Source organism: Gopherus flavomarginatus, chromosome 12 (genome assembly GCF_025201925.1).
Source record: "Gopherus flavomarginatus isolate rGopFla2 chromosome 12, rGopFla2.mat.asm, whole genome shotgun sequence".
Lineage (NCBI taxonomy): Eukaryota > Metazoa > Chordata > Testudines > Testudinidae > Gopherus > Gopherus flavomarginatus.
The window spans coordinates 40,516,189-40,540,111 of record NC_066628.1 but is presented as its reverse complement, the minus strand read 5'-3'; the positions used below and the strand labels follow the sequence as shown (position 1 = coordinate 40,540,111).

The following is a 23,923-nucleotide window of genomic DNA, read 5'->3' as shown; positions in this document are numbered from 1 at the left end:
TTAATGTTTTGTTGAGGGGTGGTTTTTTCCCTCACAAACACAGCAGAAGATCTACTGGATTCTTGCCAGGAAAGGAACTCTGGGTAGACCATTTATCCGATGGCCTTCAAGCAACCTGCTGAGGCTGCACCCTGAAAACACACAGCTGCGGGCTAGTAATGTGTATGATGTGAGTCAGAATTCACTATGGTCTCAGCGATACCACCACCTAAGAAACTGCAAGCCCCAGATTTTAGTAGTGTCACTTACCCAAAACGATTTGCTTTAATTTCTTTCTTGGCTGCAGAAGTAAGGATGGTATATGTATAATGGCAGTATGTAATGGGTCCACAGTGCTCTCTGCTGGATTCAATTAAAAGTTGCAGGTATCATATCTGAAATGAGCCTAAACAGTGTGTAATTATACAAAGTGGGAAATCATTTGAATATATACATTTATTTCAATTGCTGAGCTCAATAAGACTGAGAGCCAAAGATACTGTAAATCATACTTTTCAATATCTGAAGTAGATGGTGTTGATTAGAATATTTTTTCTATATCACTTTTCATACTAGTTGTATCCCAAAATGCTCATTCTTAAGGATGGTTAAGAAAATCTATAGAAAAGTTACTGTTTTCTCTGTAAGTCTGCTAGTTTTTTTCCATGTGTTAAATGGTTAAGATTCTTTAACATTTTTTTAAAAGACAGTTTTTAAAAAATGTCTAATTGTTTTCCTATGGAATTCAGAAAATTGACAAGTTCAGCCATTTATATGAACTGAGAGTCTAGCACCATGTCTCAGGCGCACATCACTAAATCATCTAGGATCCTATTCTGAAATCCTAATTCAAGCATGGCTCCGAATGAAAGCAGTGCCTAGATCCCCAGAAACTATGCAACCTGCTTTTACAGGGTCCCACCATCCCACTGGCAATGGGGAGGAGCAGGTTCCCACCCTAAGGATAGACAGGCACCCAGGAAGAGACTGTGTGGGTTGTGCAGCCTTGTATAACTATTGCTTTGACATTAGGAAATGTTGCACAAAGCTGAGCAATGGACATTTGTGTGTTACATTTGAGACATCAGTTGTTATGATGTTTAGTTGCTATTCCCAAAGTCAGATTTCAGCTGTTGAAGGCTTCCATGAAAGCCTATATAAGGCATAAAACCTTCAAGCAGTCCACACTTTGTATATGAAGGACCGTTACAGTACAATTAATTCAGATTGACTAGCATCTGAGTATTGCAATCTGAACTAAAATCTTGCTGAGAGGCTATAAACAAAAGGTAGTGAATAAAAAAATGATAAATGGTCCAGGGTGCTAGCCTGGAATCTGAGTTCAAGTCCCTGCTTCTCCCCAAACTTCCTGTGTGACCGCAGCCATGTCTCTGTGCCTTTGCTTCTCATCTGTAAAATGGAGATACATCCTACCTTGCAGGGATGTTAAGAGAAATACGTTAGAGATTGAGAGAAATGCAGGTACTTCAGAAAAGGGAGCCAGGTAAGTCCCTTAGGTGGATGGCTGGAACAATAGTCATACAGAGTTGTGAGGTGATACAGTACGGTGCTGCAGAAATCTGGGTTAGACATGAGTTCTTTTAATTAGCATTTGTAAAATACAGTAATCTGAATAAATGCTTAACTGGAAGGTGATGTTCACACCAACAAAGACAAAAAAAACCAAAAGACATAAAGAAGCCTAGAGAAATATAAACAGGTGTTAGCACAATGAGATGCAGCTTAATATAATAAGGTAAAAATCTGAGCAGGAGATACTTGGAAAGTAATATTTCTGGATAAGAAGTGAAAATGAATAGCAAATTGAATATAAGCTTCTGGTGTGAACTGGTGACTGAAAACAGTCATTGCAATATGTTGGCAGAAGTCCCATGTCACAGTCCACCTGGAAGGGGAAAATTTCTTGCTGTACTGCAGTGCATCTGGAACACATGGTACAGATCTGGGATCTGATTCAGCAGAGTACTTAAGTACTTTGTAACACAGTTTGGCTAAGAGGAGATATAACCGCTTACAAGTATGTATATACCGGGGAAGAAAAGGATTGAGTTGGGGTGATCCAAGGAGTAATTGGATGAAATTTAGCACTGGACAATCTAACCTGAATATGAGGAAGAAAATTAAAAACTACATAATTATATTTACCTACTTTGGGGTGGAGGGGAATGAGTCTTAATTGTTTTAATCTTGCAAAGCAATTTGAGACTGCCCCCAGATGGAAGGACCCAGCTTTATATTAAATTAAATTAAAGCTATAATTTTAATAGTAAAATACTATCTGAATCACCTCACAAATCCCATTAGGTGCAGCATTAGGTCCTGCTCCAGCATCAGGTTGCAGAATGCTCTCCATTCTTAGTATCTTACTGATGGTATTCAACACTTTGCCAGATCAAGTGCCCAGTAAAGAATATGGTGGAGGCAGGGAAATAGCCAGTCAAACAGTAACAAAACCCAGAGTTTTCTTTAAATTGCTGAGTAGTTGGAGATGCCTGGAATGCCAAGACAATTTCTAGCTAGTACTGCCTGGGGTATGGTCTATGCTTGAAAAATACCCAACTAGGTGTGATGCTGATCTGCTCCTGTGGTCTACTTCAACACAGAAAAACTGAGTTCAGCTCCAGTCTTGGAACAATATCCTCTCTTCCATGCAAAAATGTATAGGAAGGGGAAAGTCACACAGAAACTTCTACATGGAGATCCGGGGTCATCAACATTTGGGTAGAAGAGCAGTAGGCATAGCCACCTAATTGCATAGAGCCCTGAAAATCCACAGGTAAGCCCATTTGCAGTGGATCTCAAGGCTTCCATGCAGAATGCCAGCCCTTGCATTCATCTCCCAGACCCACTGCTAGAATAGTAAATACATAAAATATTAAGGTCACTCATGATCCATGCTGCCATCAGTGGGCCAGCTGCTGCTGTTATTCACTTCCCCCTCTTCGCGCCCCTCCCCACCCCGGGGTGTACTGGCAGAAACCAAAATTAATGATGCTCTAAGTATCATTAATAGTTTAGATGCTGTTAACTGGTGATAAAAGACTTTTACACCCTAGACAGGCATTGCTGGTTCCTTTTAGTACTGGAGTGTAGAAGACAGAGAGGAAAGAGCGAGCAACAAGGTGGCAGGAGATAGAAAAGTGGGGCTTTACCAAACCTCCAATGGACTTGTCAGTTCTTGGTAGTCTGCTTCCATATGCAGCCTTGGATTTCTCTTGGTCCTTTGCATTTTCAGCCTCTAAAGGAGAAAGTCATCTGATCTTGCAGCTAAGAGCCAAAGACATCACAGCAGGCAGGCATACACAATTGATTGTCCTGGTTCCTTATATTGACTACTGTTCCACGGCAGGCATTGATACTAGATAAGAAATGCTATTGGAAACTGATCTGGAGCTGTCTGCCTGAATAAATTCAGAATTTCGATGGAACCACCATTCTTGTCTTTTGTAAATGTTCCTGGAGAGCAGAGAGCATGTATTGGACCTTGAAGAAGGGTCACAGAGGATGGCGAGATAGGGAATCTTACTTATTTTTTTTTCTATTCGCCACCTCCCCCCTTTCTTTTTCTCTTCTCCTTTTCTTTCCTCACACTCCGAGCTTCAAGTTGTTAAAACTGTTATACCTTGGAGCTGGCAGATTGTTTCTCTAGGACAGTATATTTATGCTGCTAAGCTTTTTGAAAGCTTACTATTCTTTCATTGTCTAAAGCGTGAGGACTAAGCTTTTAGAAAAAGTTACTGAAAAAATCTAGTTCAGGACAGGTAAGGAGGGGAAGTATGTCCTTACAGAATTTTTAATCCCTTAGAGGTAACTTGTAACTGCTGATAGTGGTTCTGGTGATAAGCAGTGAGGTACAGGGCGGGTACTCATGAGACAAAGGAGTTTTGATTTCTGGAGCTACTTTTGATGTCATGTTTTACAATACTGTGTAATAGCAGATAGAGACTGTTCTAAATGAGAGCTACACTTGAAAAAGCTGCATTATATCAGTTTGAAGAACAGAGATATTTGTTAACCAGCCCTTTGATATCTTTTAGAGCTCTTGTGATAATATCAGCACCCAATAATTATGTCAGGAATAAGTTCTAATATAACCACATAAAATTATTTCCCCTCTCCATTTGAATCTGCTCTCTCTTCTGGGTTTACAAGAGGACATTGGCTTTCTTGGGCATCACAAGTACCAAAAAGCTCACACTAACCCTCTTGCTGACTATGATTGTCTTTTCTGGTATCTATAGTATCACTGAATGATGCATATGGTGCATCATTACCAAACCTGTGAAAACAGATTTCATGGCAAGAGGATAGTGGTTTGAAAGAATTTTTGGAAAGTAAATTAAAACAGATTCTATGTTATGCTCGATCTCCTGTGCCCAGCCCAGTTAGCAGGGATGTTCAACTCACATTTCTGAGCTTGCCTACAATTCCATTTTGTCTTATAACTAGAAATGGATCCAAACCACTCAGAAACATGAGGAAGATCAGATCTGGATCCAGATTTCAGTTTCATGGCTCAGGTTTATTTTTATGATGGGGCGGTTCAGTACTCCAGATCTCAACATTCTTCTGAAGTGGCTTGGGCTTGGATCTGAAGTTTAGGAACCTGAATTTGGATCAAAGCTTCACATCTGACCCACTTTTGCTATTAACATTACAAAGTTGAAAATAGCATGGCTTTGCAGTTTTTAATTATTTATTACAATATATTCTGACATTAAGCCCCTAATCCAGCAAACTCATAAGCATATGTGTAATCCCACTAAAATCAATGGAAATACTCAAGGACTTGGATTTACGCACGGTTAAGTACTCCGCTGGATTAGGGCCTTTAGAAAAAATGAAATTAAATATTGTCACAGTTTCAAGGGAACTGCACTTGTATTCCCCTCCTACCTGTGCATTGAGGCTGGCCCCCACTGCCTTCTCCAACCTCCCCAGTCCCCTCTGCCACCCTCCATCCATTGTCCCAAGCTCCTTTCTGCAGCCTCACACACATCTCAGGCAGGCTCCACTGTTGAGCTGTGGTAACTGTGGCTGCTTCCAACCAGGTCTCACTTTCTTGCTCCCACTACCACCTGGTGGGGGGTTTAGCAGGAGTGCTCCATGCTGGTGCCTTTCTCAGGCATGTTCCCCTCCTCTGTGCTTAGCCCAACTCGCATGCCCCTAGAATAAGGAAGAAACACTTTCAGAACTGCTAAATCATGGAACTATTGGGGGTGGGGGAAGTTGTACAGCAAGATAAAGATAGCAAAATATTTATTGAATTTTTCTGTAATGGCCATAAAGAGCTGTCAAAACTTTACATGCATCTGCTGAAGTGGGCATTCACCCACGAAAGCTTATGCTCCAAAACATCTGTTAGTCTTTAAGGTGCCACAGGACTCTCTGTTGCCCCAACTTTAGCTACAACTGTGGATCAAATGCTAATCGTGTACTGCTTATGTATCTCCACTGACTTCATTTGTGCTGCACGCTTATAACTAAGAGCAGAATTTGGACCTTTTGTGACTACCCAGATGCTGTATGTGTATTAAAGCTTTATTTACAAAATGGCAGCATGTGCTAACGCTACTGTGTCGCCTCCAGAGGTATGTGCACAAAGCTCTGTGAAGCAAGAAATAAATTGAATGAGATTAAATAAAAAATAACTATCAGGAAAATGTTAATAATTTAATTAAAACCAATCAGAGCTGGGATACGTCACAATTAAGGTTGCAATCCCCTAGAGATGCTCCAGTGTGCCTGGGGATTTTATCACATGTAAAATTACGCCAGTAGGGAAACACTTTGCAATATCTAAATGAGGTGAATTGAAAATGTAGTTTTCTCTTCAACTTTGAAGTTACTGGATTGAGATTTTTTTGCCATCTTATTATTGATTTTTTTTATTTATTACAGACTTATACAAAGGACATACAAGAGATGCAGGTATTCATTCCATTGAGGAAGTGGTACTCTTCTTTCCTAAGGGCAATTAGTACATATGTATTTTTATACAACTCTGTTGAAGTCAAATAGGAAAGCACAAAATAAAATAATTTTGTTCTATAATATGCCATGAAGTAACACCAAGGCCATGACTGCAGTTGTGAGAGAGAGAATGTTATCTTACGTTGTATGTGGTATTAGTCCCAAGACATTAGAGGGACAAGGTGGAGTTTTTTGTTAAACCAACTTCTGTTGGTGGGAAGTGGGCTTTTGAGCTTGCTGAGAGTTTTTCTTCGAGTCTGGGCTGTGTGCAAGATGGAACAGATCACGAAAAGCAGTCACTCTATATTTGATCACTGTCGTCATCCTCAAAAGGAAACTGCACATGTCCAAAAGATAGCCTGTGAGCTTAAATTCATAATTTTGTTAGATATTAAAAATCATGGACTGAATAGAGAGAGCAGCAAAGAATCCTGTGGCACCTTATAGACTAACAGACGTTTTGGAGCATGAGCTTTCGTGGGTGAATACCCACTTCCTCAGATTCACCCACGAAAGCTCATGCTCCAAAACGTCTGTTAGTCTATAAGGTGCCACAGGATTCTTTGCTGCTTTTACAGATCCAGACTAACACGGCTACCCTCTGATACTTGAATAGAGAGACCGAATTTATGGCTTATTACAACAATCTACACTCCATTAAAATCCCCTCATCTTTTTTTTTTTCTCCCTCCCTATGACTGGAGAGGTCTTAACAGGCCACTTCACCTTGAATGATCCCTTGAAATATGTGTTTACTACTTATGCTACACTATCTGCTCCACCTTGTATTTAGCTGTGACACTCTGACTACATTTCCCAGACTTGAAGAACAACTCTGTGTAAGCTAGAAAAGCTTGCGTCTCTCACCGAGAGAATTTGGTCCAATAAAAGATTTTACCTCACCTACCTTGTGTCTCATACTAAGATGTCACTTTTCTCCGTCCTGTGGGGGAAAATGTGTGTCTTACATTATTATTGTAACTTGGTTGTGAATTTAGTAATGCGTGTGACTTTGCCTTCCACAAAACAATAGCTCAGTGTGTGAAGTGCTAAAATGAGCCAGTCAGCTTTTACAGTCACTCACTGTTCAAAGGCTGAATCTCAACAATTGCTGAGCTCCTTCATTTTCTAGGCTTCAAATTCATAGTAAATGGGATTAGAGCCTTTTTTATCATAGCAAAATTCTGCTGAAAACACAGCACAAACTAAGTAGATTTCCTCATATCTACAGTCTTCTTTACGGACATTGCAAACCCATTACACTGCAGAGTATTGAGATATGAAACCTAAATTAAAAAATGTTTATGCTAATGATGGTCTTTGCTTACATTCTGTTTTAATCTACAATATAAACTAAATTCTAATGTCAATAGAACAGTATCACTTGGCAATATTCCCAACTATATTAAATACTACAAACAGAAATTATTGTTCTCATAGTGCATATTATGTATACATACAATATACATTTTAAAGGATGTAACACCCACAGAATATTACTTGTGGACAGAGGGGGTTTTTTATTTCACAGAATGATAAGCAATGAAGAAAATTATAATTTCAGTGTAAATTTAGTCTTTTTAATCTGCAGAGGTTTTAAATGAAGATTTTATGGTCTATTACACATATTAATAAGAATCTTTATAGGTTGATCATACAAGAAGCTATCTTTATTGGTTTCTTCAGAGCCATTATGAACTACTTTCAGAGTATTCCTCTGAAGCATTAACCAACTGACACAACCCCTTTTGATCCATAAGAACAGCCATAACGGGTCAAACCAAAGGTCCATCCAGCCCAGTATCCTGTCTTCCGCAGTGGCCAGTGCCTGGTGATTCAGGGGAATGAACAGAACAGATAATCATCAAATGATCTATCCCATTGCCCATTCCCAGTTTCTGACATCATATATGCAACTTATTGAGAGGATGAATTTTTTGGCCATTTTGATTTACAACCTAGCTCGAGACCCTCACATTTGAGAAGATGCCTCAAAGCCCCCACCCCTTCCCTCTGTACCCCAGGCTTTTCTATGCTGTGGTCCATGTCAAAATGAAATGGGGGCGGGGGAACTGGATGTTCTATTCTAAGTATATTTCAAACGCCTGTCTTTAAAATGTTGTGAAAAAGGATGTCCAGACAGATGTCTCACCTGATGAAAGGCAATATTTTCATTACCAAAATGATAAATATAAGCATTTTTTTAAAAATAAGATACTCAGTCTTTGCAACAACCCTATGTAGGCAGAATGTTGAAATGAGTTTTAAGATAAGTATTTTAAGCAAGCAAAATGACCCTTCTGCAAGACTATTTTAAATACTTCACACTTTAAGTGTAAACAGAACTGGAGGCTACAAATGCTCATTAATAGTTTCAAACAACTTCGCTCCTGTTCCTGTTTGTTAATTACTGATTTGATTTGTTCACCTCATACAAATGGGCCTAAATACATGCAACTGGTTATTGCTGACTCATCTGCACCAGTCCTGTCTTTAACTTGCCATTTTAGCAGTATGAGTTATTTTAATTTGTGTGTGTACACTAGAAATTCCGTCCTATATGTAGAACTCCACAGTTCATTTCTGCAGCATAAGATGGCAGATACCATCAGCCTCTCTCTCCTCGAACAGCTTCAGCCAGACATTCCTATGGCTAGCTTCAGATTTTGCAACCAGCCACCAATTCTGTGGAGGTTTCTGTGACAAAACCGTGGCCTTTTGTACAGTGGTTAATTTGGGCGGTGGTGAAGGGAATGGGACACCTGGATATTTTTTAACCACTCAATCACTTATCAGATGTGTTCCAGGTCAGTGGTTGAACATAAATTCTCTCTCTCTCTCACCCTATCCAATTGTTGGTGGGCAAATGTCTGCATCAAAAACTCACTTTGAAAGTTAAGAGTAATTGCAGCACTTTCAAGAAAGAGGACAGGGATTAAATAGGTCTGAGGACTTTTGGTTCAACCTGGTTTGGGGGGGGTAAATTTTTTTTTTTAAGTCTCATTTAGGGGCCTACTCACCATTTTCAAAAGGGATTTAAGGAACCTAATCCCACTGAGACTAAGGTTCCAAAGTGCTTCAGTCACTTTTGAAAATCTGATACAGGCGTTTTGGAAATGTTACACACTGCCTGTAAGTGCTACCTCAGTATAAATGCTAACCATAAAAGTATTCCATTGTAACACCCTAGCTTAGTATATCTAGTCACGTCTCCCTCTTGTGTTTGGGCCCAGCAAGGAGAGGGGCCAAACATCCTTAGTAGTTCAAGTGGCAGGAGCATATGTATTTGGAGTTGCAGGTCTCCAGTTCTATCCTTCCTGACAACTGTAACGTTTCTGTGTATGCGTCCATGCAGCAGTTTCCTTAGTTAAGTGTTGATCCTGCCAAGTCAGAACAGAGGCACACTGGAGCATGTAATGAGAGAGGCTTGCTGTGCTTCTGGTACGCTATACCTGTTGTGTGCATAGAGGACTTCTATTCCAAGCACTCATAATGTGGCCTCTTTATAAGTGCTGCATTTCTGAAAGGAGGTAGAGAGAGGAAAAAGGAATATTATCCCTTTTCAGGAGTCTGGCCAGCTTACTTTTTTTGCATATATACTTTAGAGAGTTATTTGAGGCATTTTTACCTTGAGAAAGAGAATGGTGGTAACCTCATTTAAGATTTGTATCAAGCAGAGTAAGAAAATGGATTGTGAATATTTTGTAGTTACTAAAAGTAACTGAATGTTCAATGAAGTGTGAATTTCCAAAATAGAGAACCAGCAAAATGACTTTAAACAATTTTCCCCACCATTTGTATTTGAAACTACACATTACTTGTGATTAGCAATTTTATGTCATTCATATGCAGTGTACTGTAACTGGATTCAATAAAATTGACCTGCTTCCAAATATTAAACTAAACTTGATATTTAATTACTGTACGTGCTAAAGTTAAACCAGAAAACTAGGACATATTAAAAATTCCAATCATGTTGAATGTGAAATAAATAGCAGTATTCACATTTACTGCTTTGCATGAGAAATGTATTTTCTTCCCTGTTCTAAATTGAAATAACACCAAATAACTGTAGAACACCTGTATCAAAATAAAAATACCAGAAACTATTTTATGTGACCCATTTAGTTCTGTCGCACAGTTTGTATAATGTAACTTTTTACAGCATACTGTGCAACAAAACATGTCATTTAAACAATAATTAGTATTACAGATAAAATGTCACTGCAGTATGTTAATTACTAGAGTACCAATGTACTATAGGATATAATACATAATTGTCAAGCCTATAATTTTAAATTAAAGTGCAGCAAAGCATACCATTGCTACACTTCCTTCTAATTAATATTAATTAAATGTACTGTTTACATCCCTGCAGAATTTGTCCCATTCTGTACTCAAACGAATGTGTTTTTCCCTACAATAGCATAAATTAAAGGCTGTTCTTACACTATTTTTCATATAATTAATAAATTTACAGTATATTTTTCATTATTTAAAATTAAACACTTTTTTCTGCACTAATTTTTTTCCCTTCCATTGTGTACTAACTGGGTTTTTATTTTAGGGTCACTTTTGTTTATATTTTATTTTACAAACAAAGCATATCTTTCCATTCTTTTTTAATAAAATAAAGATTAATTTTAAAAGGAGATAGGACATAACCTTAACAAAGGTTAATTCTGTATCGATATAACTAATGTATGTGGGACATAAAATACAGAACATTCTTGTCAAAATATGGAGCCTTATAACTGAGATCAATGCAGGTTTTACCATTGATTCCAATGGGAGCAGAAGGCTTTTGTAGCATCTCTGCTTTGAGACAATTTTCTTATAAATTTTTCAGTAAGAAAAATGAGTTAAATTTCTGATTTGTTTAAATATACTGTGAATTATTTATACAGCAGTTGAAATGTTCCCCTTTTGCAGTGCAGAAATTCTGTAATGAAGTCATTATTCAGGTCTTGCATAAAGAATGTTCATATATATACCTATTTAGAAGTATAATAATCACATTCATTGTGTTGGCCACATGCCTGTGGCTAAAATATGTACATAGGGATTTAGCAAAATATTTGAATATAAAGTATAATATTTAAAAGCAGAACTTGAAATACATCCTTCAGTTGGGTATTTAATCTCTGATCTTTTTAAAGATTTATGGGTGGATTAATCTGAAGGTGTTGAAGTAGAAAAAGCTCTAAGTCTGTATCATTATTTTCTAGGACTCACCACTGGTTTAGAAAAACTTAATTTTAAATTGTTTGTTCATTTTCTTTAGGTCAGTGGGACAATGTATAATACAGGGAGACATGTTTCTCTACGATTAGACAAAGAGCATTTGGTGAACATCTCTGGAGGGCCCATGACCTACAGTCACCGCTTGGAAGAGATCCGGCTACACTTCGGAAGTGAAGATAGCCAGGGATCAGAACATCTACTTAACGGACAAGCTTTTTCTGGAGAGGTACGTCAATGTACTTGGAGTTCAAAATGAACCAGTATGAAATACCTGCTCTCCATTTCTGCCTAAAGGTAGTGTCAAACTAATGGCTGCTCATGAAAAACGATCTCCTTTTCTCTATTTTAAAAAGAAGGGAATTTTTTTTTTTCAATTGTGCATTGTAATACATGTGTATCATATCAAACACAGCATGTTCACTGCCAGGTGTGTGGTGAAATATAGGGATTGTTGTGTTAGATACATGCTACTCACATGTTGAAATAACCAAATTGCAGCTGGGGATTTGGTTTTTCAGGCTGGAGTTTTCAAGGAGACTAAGGAAATTAAGGATGAAATTCTGGGTTACTGAAGTCAGTGGCAAAACTCCCAATAGCTTAATAGGGCCAAGATTTCACCTTCAGTGCTTAAATCTTATTGAATTTCAGTAGGTTCGGGGCACCTACCTTTCTTAAATTGGGATTTTCAAAGGAATTGGATAGCTAGTTAATATTCTATTCCAAGAACATTCTGAAATTGCAGCACAATATTTTTCATTCTTTATGCTGCTGATTCTAAAATTTACTTTTCTGTTTTAAAGACTGTAAAAGCTTCCTGTAAATTAGACCCAGACAAAATGCAGGTAGAACGTGAAACACTCAGATTTTTACCATTCAGATCAGTTTGTTACAGAAAAAGAATCTGAATGCAGTGCATTTGCCATCTCTGTGGTTATCCATGACAAGTATCATTAGGTTAGTCCATCATATTCCTAAGAAAACTTAAAACTAATTATCCAATTCTAATATTAACGGGGTAGTTGTTTCTAAAAAAAATTCTACCTTTATTGCTTACCATTGTCCAACATTTCTACTGTACACCGTAATCCTGTGAAGAATATGCAGAGCTTAATTCTACTTATGGTGAATAGTCTCATTGAAGTCAGTGGGCCTGCTCAAGGGACAGAGAGTTAACCACACAAGTTATATCTTTGCAGTATCAGGGCCTGATTTAGAGACCAGATAATAGCGGGTAAAGGAGATACTGTAAAGTAGTGATCCTGCCCTCTGATACATGGTTCTCATTAGTCTCTCAGGCTATGTCTACACTAGAGACCTAACAGCAGCACAGCTATACCAATGCAGCCACTCTATGCCGACTGGAAAGAAATCTCTTGCTGGCATAATTAAACCACCCCCAACAAGTGGCGGTAGCGCATCGCCTGCTGACATAGTGCTGGCCATGTCGGCGCTTCTGTTTGTGTAATTTATGTCGGTTGGAGGGTGGGGGTGTTTTTTCACACCCCTGAGTGACAAAAGTACTAGTTAGACAGTGCTTTCAGCAGTTTAGGAGTACATGCATTGGTAGCAAGTTTTTCAGGATACATGGTAATGCTGACAGACTATGGCCAGGACTGAGCTCAAAGAGGACAATCATTCAGTCGCTTTGTATACAGAAGGGATTCAAGAGTTTGTCTACTATCTTTATTTTTTGTTGTATCCAGCGGTGCTGGAACAGGGCAGCATAGTCCCACCACTTTTTACCAGGCTGTAAGGGTGACAGTGAGGGGCGGGGCAGGGGTTCCCCCCACTTTTAGGAAGCTTTCGCCACTCCTGGCTGTACCCATCTCCCATTAGCTTGTTTCCGGTCTGTGAAGCACCTTGCACGCTACAAATTCTAAGTAAATAATTAAAATAATGCTTCAGAAGAACTGCATCTCACTACAGGTATATTAGAGTTACCTTCAAAGACATCTTGAGTACCCTGTTGTCATTCTTTTAGAAGACCAAAAGGAATAGTTTCCAGCAACAAAGCACTTATTTATTTTGTTGAAGATGAGTAATCATATTACCATCTGTACCATCTATCACAGACTCTGGTGATGAGTAAATTAATGCATGGCATTTTCTTTGGCATAGTGCAACAACAGTTATCTCAAGAACAGCAGATTAATTGCAGGCTTGTCAAATGATGTTATTATAATTGATGGTAATAATTTGCTTTGTTTTGTATAAAGCTATGTAGCTGTATAATATAGTCAGCGGCAGTGTTTTCATAAAATTATTCATGTCTTACATAACTGACTAGTGGATACCTTGTTTAAATTCTGTGATGGACACGTACATTGGATCCAATGTTTAACTCGTAAATGAACATGGAGTGTTTTAATAAATACAACCTTGCTTTGTTAATCACATCTAAGAGTGATATTCAATACACAATAGTTTGCTTTAACAAAGAAGCAAGAAATACGGCTGAAATATAGCCCTGCATTCGATTTGGCATATCAGCATTGTTTCAGAAAGTCACAGGAGAGATTGATGGATTAGAAATATATCAGCCATAAATTTTTTGTGTTGAAGGAAAAGTCACACAGAGTATAGATTGTAATGAAAGGTGAAAACATACAGCACTGCAGCCCCAATATTTAATACCATGCAGCAAAAGCAAAAGAAGGTGATTAAAAAAAAAACCAGCATCTTTGACAAAATAAGAGAGAGCTGGAGGACAGAATACAGCTGACAGTTGAGAGAGGGAAAGTAAATTAGGGGGGACTTGGGAGATGGAGCAGTTGGAGAGAGAAACAAATGAACACTTCTGACAGGTTAAAAATAACAACCAGAATTGACGAGTATGAGAACCAGAAAACAACACATGAAACGGAGGGAGGTGAACTGAAAGGGCATGGAAGGAGTGGCCAAGGGTCCAGAACTTTTTTTTAAGCTTTGAAACAGGGTTGTCCTGTTATGTCTATCTTAGTACATAGGTCGCCAATATTTGTCAACGGATACGACACCTCTTTCCCAAGTAAAAGAAGAAAACTGCTGGCAAAAGTGGTGACCACTGTCAGTCATTATGAATGACAGGAAATATAATACAGGAACTAGACATGGGGCTGAACCTTTTGAGATTTGGAAGTGCTTGGAGCTGGCACTTTGCCCATCTCTTATGTAAAATATCTATTACTGAATTGCTGTGTCACATTCCCACATACTGTGCTGTACCCATAATACAAAGAGAGGGCCAACTGGACCCTGCTGTATAGAGTTGGTACAACTCCTCAGCAAAGAACTAGCTTTTACACCACAGCTGAATTTGGCCTGAGGAGTATAATTCCATCCAGCAAGCTCCACTTTTAACAACAGGGTGATTTTAGATAAGCTCTCAGGTCTGGGAAGGGTTACTTACAATGTTTACAATTCCCAGCAGTAGTACTAAGGAAATGATACACTAGTTCAGGCCTGCACAACTCGTAAAGCAGCGAGGGCCACATTACTCCAAAGAAAACAGCTGAGGGCCGAAACCCCCCGGCCCCGTGGAAACAAATCCTACTTCCCCAGCACTGCCCCACCAAAACAGCTGTGGGCCAAAAAGGAAGGTTGGGGGTGGGGAGGTGATACTTGATTTTAAATCAACCAGGGGCTCCCAGCTGAAGGGGTGGCTGGGAGCCCTCAGGGGCAAATTAAAGGGCCTGGGGCTCCAGCAGCTGGGGGAACCCGGAGCTTTGTGGGGCTGGGGCAGGGATTTAAAGGACCCAGAGCTCCTGCCGCTGAGGGGAGCCCGAGCCCTTTAAATCCCAGCCCCAGCCCATCCTCTGGAGCCGCAGCCAGGCTTCAAAGGGCTCTGGGCTGCCCATGGCAACGGGGAGCCCTGAGCCCTTTAAATCTCAGCCACAGCCAGGAATCTCTGCGGGCAGTCCAGAGCCCTTTGAATCCCAACCGCGGCTGAGATTTAAAGGGCTCTGGGCTCCCCGCCGCAGCGGGAAGCCCACACCCTTTTGAATCTCGGGCACGGCTGGGATTTAAAGGGCTCTAGGTCCCCACAGCTGCGGGCAGCTCAGGTCCTTTGAATCCTGGCTGTGGCTGAGATTTAAAGAGCTCTGGGCTCCCCGCTGCTTGCCCAGAGCCCTTTGATTCCCCGCCGCAGGCCACACAGTGAGCCTCCGCAGGCCGCATGTTGTGCAGGCCTGCACTAGTTAATTGCTAGCTGACTTTATGGAGTAACATATGCTTTCAGGCCTGCTACTGCCCATAGCTGTCGCTATAGTGATAGGATAATATTGGTCAAAGGAGAAAGAATAAGGAAAAATACAGTACAAGTATAAATATAAAATGCACTTAAAATATTTGCAAAACACCTCAGTTAAGAGAAAATAAATACAAGTCTAGGACCTGATCATCAAGAGCATTCCATGGTGCCCAAATGCAATCCCAGTGAAATCATCTTGACTCCTCCGAGAATCAGGGTGAAGGACTGGCGCCAGAATTGATACATATGAGCCCATATAAAGGAATTACGGTAACTATTTGCCATGAATTTCAAGTCCTTTTGCACCTTGTTTGTACTAATAGTTTATGAGCATCTTTCCCACCATTGGTCTAGCAGTGCTGGGAGTTTTAGTATAAATTGGATACAGGCATGATTCTCAAATCTACACGCACCCTTCCTGAGCTACACCAATGCTAGGGAAAAGTTTGAAAATCCCTAGTGTGCTAAGGACATTTTTAAAACATTTTCCACCATTATTAACACTCGCAGAGTTGAATCTGTGTGGCAATAGGGAGATTTTTTTTTTTTTGGCAAAATTTCTCCAGACCTCGATGTAGAGAGTTGCTGATTATTATTGTCTATATTGCAGGAGCACTTAAGAGCCCTAGTCATGGATCAGGCCCCGCACTGTGCAAGGTGCCATACAACCATAGAACAAAGACTGACATTGTCCCAAGGAGTTTACTGTCTAAGGCCTGATTTACGCTTAGATATTTTGCTGGTGTATCTGTATTGGTTATTAGTGTGTTTTGTTTGTTTTTGCCAACATAGCTATGCCAGCAAGAGCCCTACTGTAGGTGCAGTTATATAGTCTGTTTTGCTCAGGGAACTGATAAAAGCTATCCTGACAAAAGGACTCTTGCTGGTATAAACTGCATCTATGCTAGAAGCATAGACCACCACATAATAGCAAATCTTTCAAGTCTAGAGAAGGCTTGGTCTGCATTAGCAATTTATGTCAGTGTAACTACATCACTCAGCAATGTGGAAAATCCAGTTATGTCAACCTAACTCCCAGTGTAGACAGTGCTATGTCAATAGGAGGGCTTCTCCTGTCAACATAGCTACCGCGTCTCGGGAAGGTGGAGTACCCACACGAGGTAGCATTTTCACTGAAGCACTGCAGCAGCGCAGCTGCAGCCATTTTAGTGTAGACAAGTCCTGAGATGCTTGAGCTCCCACCGAATGTGGTATAAGAGTGCTTTACGCACTAGGGAAAAATTTGTGTTCTTACCACATGGTCCAGAAACATCTATTTTTCTAGTCAAGACAACATACAAGTGGGCAAAGACTTAAGGCAAGCTTGACAGCAACAGGATGGTGCAAAATTGTGAAGACAGAACCCAGTAATGCCAAACTGTTTTAAAATATATTAGGGTCTGAACACCACTAGGGATTTGTAATGGGTGGCCTAATTCGGTGTTAAAGGATGTCGAAAGAGAGAGAGAAATCTCTAAAGTAATCTGGTTACCTTTTAGCACTTAATTATCACTTCACAGTGGACTCTGGGCAGATAATTGAGAATTGTAATGCTTAAAGGTCTTGTAACAAGCGGAAGCTTTTAAAAATATATATAAAATTATTCTATGACGAATGTGTTTGACTGTTTCCAGCAACATGGAATAAGAAAGGATTTGAAATATGAGTCAGTTAAGCAGTTGATTCTTCATCTGGTATGTAATTAAGTGGGCTCAACACACTTTTCACAGATTAAAGCATTTAATTGTACTATGAACATTAAAAGAGGATCTCAAAATCAAGGTATGGTGTACACTTAAAAATTAGATTGATGTAGTACATCACTCGGGCGTGGAAATTTTTGCACCCTAAGCACCGTAATTAGGTTCACCTAACCCACAGTCAAGGTGCAGCTATGTTAGAAGAATTCTTCTGTCATCGACCTAGCTACTGTCTCTTGAAGAGGAGGATTAACTGGAAAAAACCCTTCTGTTGATGTAGAAAGCATCTACACTATGGCAGGACAGTGCCATAGATGCGCCACCATAGTGTAGGCCCAAGTGAAGTCCCAGACTAAGACCATGTCTACGCTACCACTTAGGTCAGCAAAACTCACATCGCTCAGGGGTGTGGGAAAAAAGTCATTTTTCAGGCCCTTTGATTGTGTCACTTTCTTCTTTGAATCCCTCATCCCTGTCACCACCACCTACAAAGCTCTATGCAGCCCTGCCATTCACATGAAGAACTTGGAGCACATGGTCCTGGCTACAGATTTTTCCTCAGGAAGGGAGAATTAAATAAGTGAGAGCAATGAGCATAGGCCTGCTGCCTCCCATCTAAACATCTTCAGGAGACTAAAATCTTCTTCTTTCAGACATAGGATCATTGTGTGAAGCAGAGAAGAATGCAAGCAATAATTAGCAGTCTGTTTATACTGTAATGGGTTAAGTATTTAGGCTTATGTAGCTAAAGAGCCAGCTTGTGCCTTCACTCCTGTAAGAGTAGCTGAAGAGGGCTGCAGAGCTAGAGAGCCCAAGCAGAGGTATTCTGAGACTTTACACCTGTGGAGAGCAGACACAGGCAGAATGCCTCTGCTATCTGTGTGGGATAGCACACCTGCTGGGGAAAGAAGGTGTAACATGCGTTCCTCCAGCATCTCCTACAAGACACTAGTAGGCATGCTGAGGGAGAGGGGCTCTGATCCTGCTTCTTGGTTCTGTGGCATCCAGTTAGGCTTGCTAGCTAGCCAACCTGCCCCTAGGAAGCAGGGAGCATTACCATCAGCATTGTGCCTGGGTCCTGCACAGCTCTATGGGAGTGGGGGAGGATATGTCTCTCCTTTGTTCCCCCATAGGGCACCCATGCAGGACAATTCAGCACTTGGCCAGAAGGCTATATAGTAATATGTGTATAATACTGTAAAAAACAAAGTATAAAATATCCATAAATGTCATAACACACAAACTATATCCCAGCTATGTCCAATATTAAAGCTCTAAATGGTGTGTTTTGTTTCCCAAATTTCTCTGATTAATTTGCTTTGACATATCTATAAACCTTTTTCCTAAAAACAAAGTGAATCATCTGAGAAGCACAGATTTAATTGCTAGTCTGTTGGTGGATAATAAACAGGTCTGCAGATTAAAATATGAACTAATTACTGTACTCAATTCCATTTACTTGATTTCATGTTACATTAAATTTTGGTGTCATTTGTTGTGGGAGGTTTTAGATTTATTTGCCCTGTAATGAGTTATGCTAGAGGGTTGCAGAGGGATAGATTCCTTCAAATTGGAAGGTAAAAATGAGTGGTATTCGCTGCAGTAAGTGAACTGTCTAAATATCTATCAATATGTGACAGTAATAACAATCCCAAAACAATGTGTTGAAATCCAAATGTTCTACAAAAGGGCAAATATTTAAATAGTGCCCAAAGTCATTGTTTCTGAATAAGGCAAATTTTGCTTTTAAGCTTATTGTGTTGTATTAAGAGGAGCTTTTATGTACTTACTTTCCTGGAAATTGGGACAGGAACATTTTGCCATAGAGCAATATGAAATATTATACAGTACAGCAAACTTCTTATGCTGTCTGATTGTAAAGAACTGCATTTTAGTGTCCAATAATATTAGGAAGTGGGATTTTGTTTTTAATATCTTTTTAAAAATGAGATGTTTGGATTCTAACTTAAGTTCCCTCTTACATTCTTTGGCTGAATAGTCGCCTTCTACTGATTGATAGGATAGCGTACTCAAATAACCCAACTCCAGAAATCGATAGCTGTGAGAAATCATATGGTAAAAGTTAAGATGTAATCACTGCATGTCACTGACTATCTTCTCGTCTTCATTCTCCCCTCCCCTCATTTATTTATAAACAGCAAGTCTAAATCTTTTTTACAACTGGTTTTACAGTTTAAGCCGTGCCAGTGTCATCTTGCTGTCAGGGTCTTACATTTAATGCTGTTGTGGTCACACTGCCACTTTAGAGGGGAAATTAGATTTTATAACTAGCTTCCTTCATCCCTTCTAAGGTAAAAGCCTTAATTCTACTAATCAAATTATGTAATGTCCAAGCTTTAAACTGAAACTTAAGAATTTTACCTCATGTATAATCAGTTTCTAATATTATTATTTTTACCTCTCCAAAAGCTGTAGTAGTAGAGAAGAAACAAATGAGAATTTTGTACTAGTAAGAAATATGTTTCATACTGCAGGACTAAGTGTATATTTTATGGTAGAGCTCACGAAACTAGGAAAGGCTTATAACTTCAGTTGTAGCAAATCAAAATGGTACATTTTGCTCAGCCCTTGGTATAAACATAGTCTAGGATCATGTTTTTAGTCCAAAGAGCCACTTATTTATTTGTTGCATGAATAAGGAGTCAGGATTTAATCTAGTTGAAACTTTGGATCTGTGTCACCAGGGATATAAAGTTAAGGGAGTCGGGGGAGAATAGTGGATTTAGCACTGTTGGTGCTAAGACTAATAATAACACACACAATTGGAAAGAACGGTCATTTAACTTTACAATCCTGGACTCTCATTCTGTAACATCTTGATTTTGAAAGATGGCTCAGAGTCAGAACAACTAAAAAGCTGTTAAAGGGCTTACAGAATTTTAGACAACGGAATTGGATTTCTAACTCTGTTTTGGGTTTGCTCCTTTATAGAATTTTTGATGTGCACGTGTAGTCAGAACAGCGGGAAAATCCATTACTACACTGAATGAAGGCAGCCCCCTCTGAGCACCATTTATCTATTTCCTCATCCTGATTATTCAGACCTGATGCAGTTACCTGTAATAAGTTGCTTGTGTCTTCAGTGCCTCTAAAGACAGAAGCATGACCTCCAGGAAAGGAATGAGATGCCCAAGAAAGTTTTACATTAGATGCTGCTGAACCCATTGGACAAAGTTTTTAGTCCTGGTGTAACTTCATTGACTTCAGTGGGAGTTACACCAAGGAATACTATGGCATAGAATCATAGAAATGTAGGAATGGAAGGGACCTTGAGAGGTCATCTAGTTCAGTCCCCTATACTCAAGGCAAGACTATGTAATAACTAGGCCATTCCTGACAGGTGTTTGTCTGACGTATTCTTAAAAACCTTCAACAACAGAGATTCCACAACCTCCCTAGGCAACTTGTTCCAGTGCTTAAGTACTCTGACACTTAGGAAGTTTCGTTTTGACTAAAGGAAAAAACTAAGAGCCTGTGGATACGCTCCTGTTGTCATTTTTCTGCCTTTTTGGAACAATTGTTTAGTATATCATCTTGGGCTAAGTTATAGCATATAAAAAACGCACCAGAACTACTTACTATAGGCTGTTTGGTGTGGATATTTCTGGAGCATGTGTTACTGTAGTGTCTTTACACTTAGGATGAGATTTCGGAGCATGGGGGAGATTTTCCAAGAGCAATACATGGCAGTTAGGCACCTAACTCCCTTTGAAAATTCATTGGCACTAGGAGACCAAATGCCATTTGTGTTGTTGAAAATCCCCTTACAAGTCCCATTGACACACAATAGGATTTGCACTCCTAAATCACTTAGACCTCTTCTATACATGGAGTTACTCAGCAACAGCTATTTCTGGATAACTGCATGTGTGGCCACTGTTATTCTAGAACAAGAATGCCATCCCTGAGTAACTATGTCTAGACAAACCCTAACACACCTTGAAAACCCCACCCTTTGTGTATCCTTTTATCCATATATTTGGGGTAGAGGGGCAGATATACACTAAACATCCAAGGATGGACTTTGCCACCTGACTACAACAAACTCTACCTTCATACACAATTTAAAGTTAATTGAAACATTCTCCTAACTCTGAAAGGGTAAGCAAAGCGGTATTTTAGTTAGGTATTTTCCCCCACTTGCTTCACAACTGATAAATAGACTGGTGTTCTCTGCTGCAGAACTTTCTTCTGTGTAGACTACTCCCCCAGACTCTCATGGGAGTATTAGCCCTTCCATTAGCAGGATTGGGATTAATACACTGGAAAGCAGTACCAATGAACATAGTGCTCGTGTATGAAACTGCAAAATGCCCTTGAATGGAACAAAAGCTGTTGCATTTACTATTTTGAGTGAATTAGAACAATTCAGTAATAAGCATTTTTTCTATACCTATATTTTTCAGTAACCAACTGTTCTTTGGGGGTGGGGGCAAGCAAACCAGTGAGAACAGGACTGTCACAGAATATAATCTAAATTCCTTTTGGTGCCTGAATTTTTAACTCCATCATCATAAAGCAACAAGGTACAGTTTTTCTGCTCAGAGAAGTAGCTGTGTAGGATTTGCTCTTTTAAACCTTTGGAGCATTAAAACATTCAATATGCTAAACCTCTAGTGTCACTTATGAAGTATTCATTTCACCTGATTTTAGATTTTCATTTGCTTAAGGGTGACTTGACTTGCTGTGGGGTGATGCATCTTCAATTAAACAGCCAAGTTAGCTCCACAGGCAGAAGACTTTGTTCATTTTTACCTCGTTTTTAAGTAACTGGTAATGATTTTTCCATAAGTTGTTCTATGAGTTTTAACTTTTTCCTAAGTGCCTTTAACATAACGTTCCAGGGGAAAGGAGAAATCTTTACAGCTAACAGAAGGTAAATAATGCAGTAGTGAGCACACACATACTTGATCATCTTTTTGCATAAACAAAACCAAACAAACGGTGTACCAAATCTGGAAGTCCTTTACCCAGGCTAAACTACCATGAAAATCAATGGAGTTTTGACTGAGTGATTTGTCATTTAAATACTAACTAGTTAATTATTACTGCTAAAATTGTAGATCCCTCTTAACTCGGTAACCTTTAACTGATTCTACGCAGGGACCATCAGGTTCAATTCTGTCAATCAGACCACTGGCACTGGACTCCAGACTCAGGTAGTGGCTAGTACCTGACACTTCAGAGAAAGCCCAATCCATTTCCAGAAATCCCATTTACACACCACCCTGCAATGAATCTAATCAATCATGTAATCTGCTGATGGCACAGGAACTTCCTTAGTGACCCTCCATAGATAATTAGTTTGCATCCTGATGAATTAACTTTGATTTCCCATGTCATCTTAACGTGCATGGCTACGAATGTTATTACCAGGCTGTAGAGCAGGTCAAAATTTTCATGCCAAAAAATGGGGTTTCACTGAAAAAAGTTTTCAAGGGGAAAATTTCATTTTCTACAGAAAATAAACTAAAAAAATCTTAACAAAAAAATTCCTTTTCACATTGAAATTTTTGTTGTTAATCCTTTTCTGCCACTGAACACAAGAGAATGATTGTGGCTAGAGTTTGGGGCAGGGCCGGCTCCAGGCCACAGCGCGCCAAGCGTGTGCTTGGGGCGGCATGCCGTGGGGGGCGCTCTGCCGGTTGCTGGGAGGGCGGCAGGCGGCTCCAGTGGAGCTGCTGCAGGCGTGGCTGCGGACGGTCCGCTGCTCCCGCGGCTCCGGTGGACCTCCCGCAGACACGCCTGCAGCAGCTCCACCGGAGCCGCGGGACCGGTGAGCAGCAGAGCACCCCCCACGGCATGCCACCGTGGTTGGGGCGGCAAAATTGCTAGAGCCGACCCTGGTTCGGGGGGAGGGCAGGTGCGAGGTTACCACTTATTCCTTTCTTTATTCCATTTTTCCACTCTAACTTTTCCAAAGTTCCTCATCTTTTGAAAAGTTACACTCTGAGAAAAGGAAACACTGTACCTTTGCCACGCTATAACTTTTCTAAATTTTGGGACGTTCAAAAGAGTCACTGAATGGAAAAAGGATATGTGTTGGGCAGGGGTGGAAATCTGGACATTATTAATTATGTGGCACTATGGGGGAGAATGAGAATTCAAAACTTTTCCAAAAAGAATTACAAAAATATTTGAATGGAAATAACTTTGAAATGTTACACAACATTGTTGCTAGTCTGTTGCATTATTTGTCTCAAGGACCTGCAGTAGTGAAATCTGTTGGCTACATGCTGCATTGAGCAGTGTTTCCATCACTCGGGCCAAATTTCCTCTGCTCTGGATAATAGCTTTCTTGCTATGAGAAAACAAAACCTAGACACTGTTTGCAGTTAAGGACATATATTTTAATATTCTATCTAACACTGGTGTTTCCCTTCATTCAAGTATCCTATGTCTGCTTTTAAACTGCTATTGTGATGCTTCATCAAAGGTGAGCTTCAAAGAACAGAAAAAATTGGGCTTTTGTGATATATAAAAAAGTCCTGAAAAGTTTTTTAATCCTCCTCCCTCACATGGTTTGTTTTTTAGATTAGTAATTCATGTCTTGTCTGCATTGGAAAACTAGTGAAATGGTGATATTGCCAAGTCATGGGAGTGGAAGTTGAGCAATTGACTGTTTAAAATTATTTTACTAATACATTATTTTGGATAAAGGAAACCTTTGTCAAAGGCTGTAAACCATTTTCTTGCCCCTTAATTTAAAGATGTTACAGCCCCAAGAGATCCTCCAAAAAATTCTGTCTAAGTAAGG

At 39.7% G+C, this 23,923-nt stretch overlaps 1 protein-coding gene across 5 annotated transcripts in view; it reads left to right on the top strand.

Annotated features, from left to right (window-relative positions):
- The window catches only part of CA10 (carbonic anhydrase 10), a 338,146-nt gene that overhangs the window by 266,151 nt on the left and 48,072 nt on the right, over positions 1-23,923 (top strand). For all 5 annotated transcript variants that reach the window (XM_050920127.1, XM_050920126.1, XM_050920129.1 and 2 more), the window contains one exon: positions 11,258-11,443. In XM_050920127.1, the coding sequence (XP_050776084.1) occupies positions 11,258-11,443 (186 nt within the window). The remainder of the gene's footprint in view (positions 1-11,257; positions 11,444-23,923) is intronic.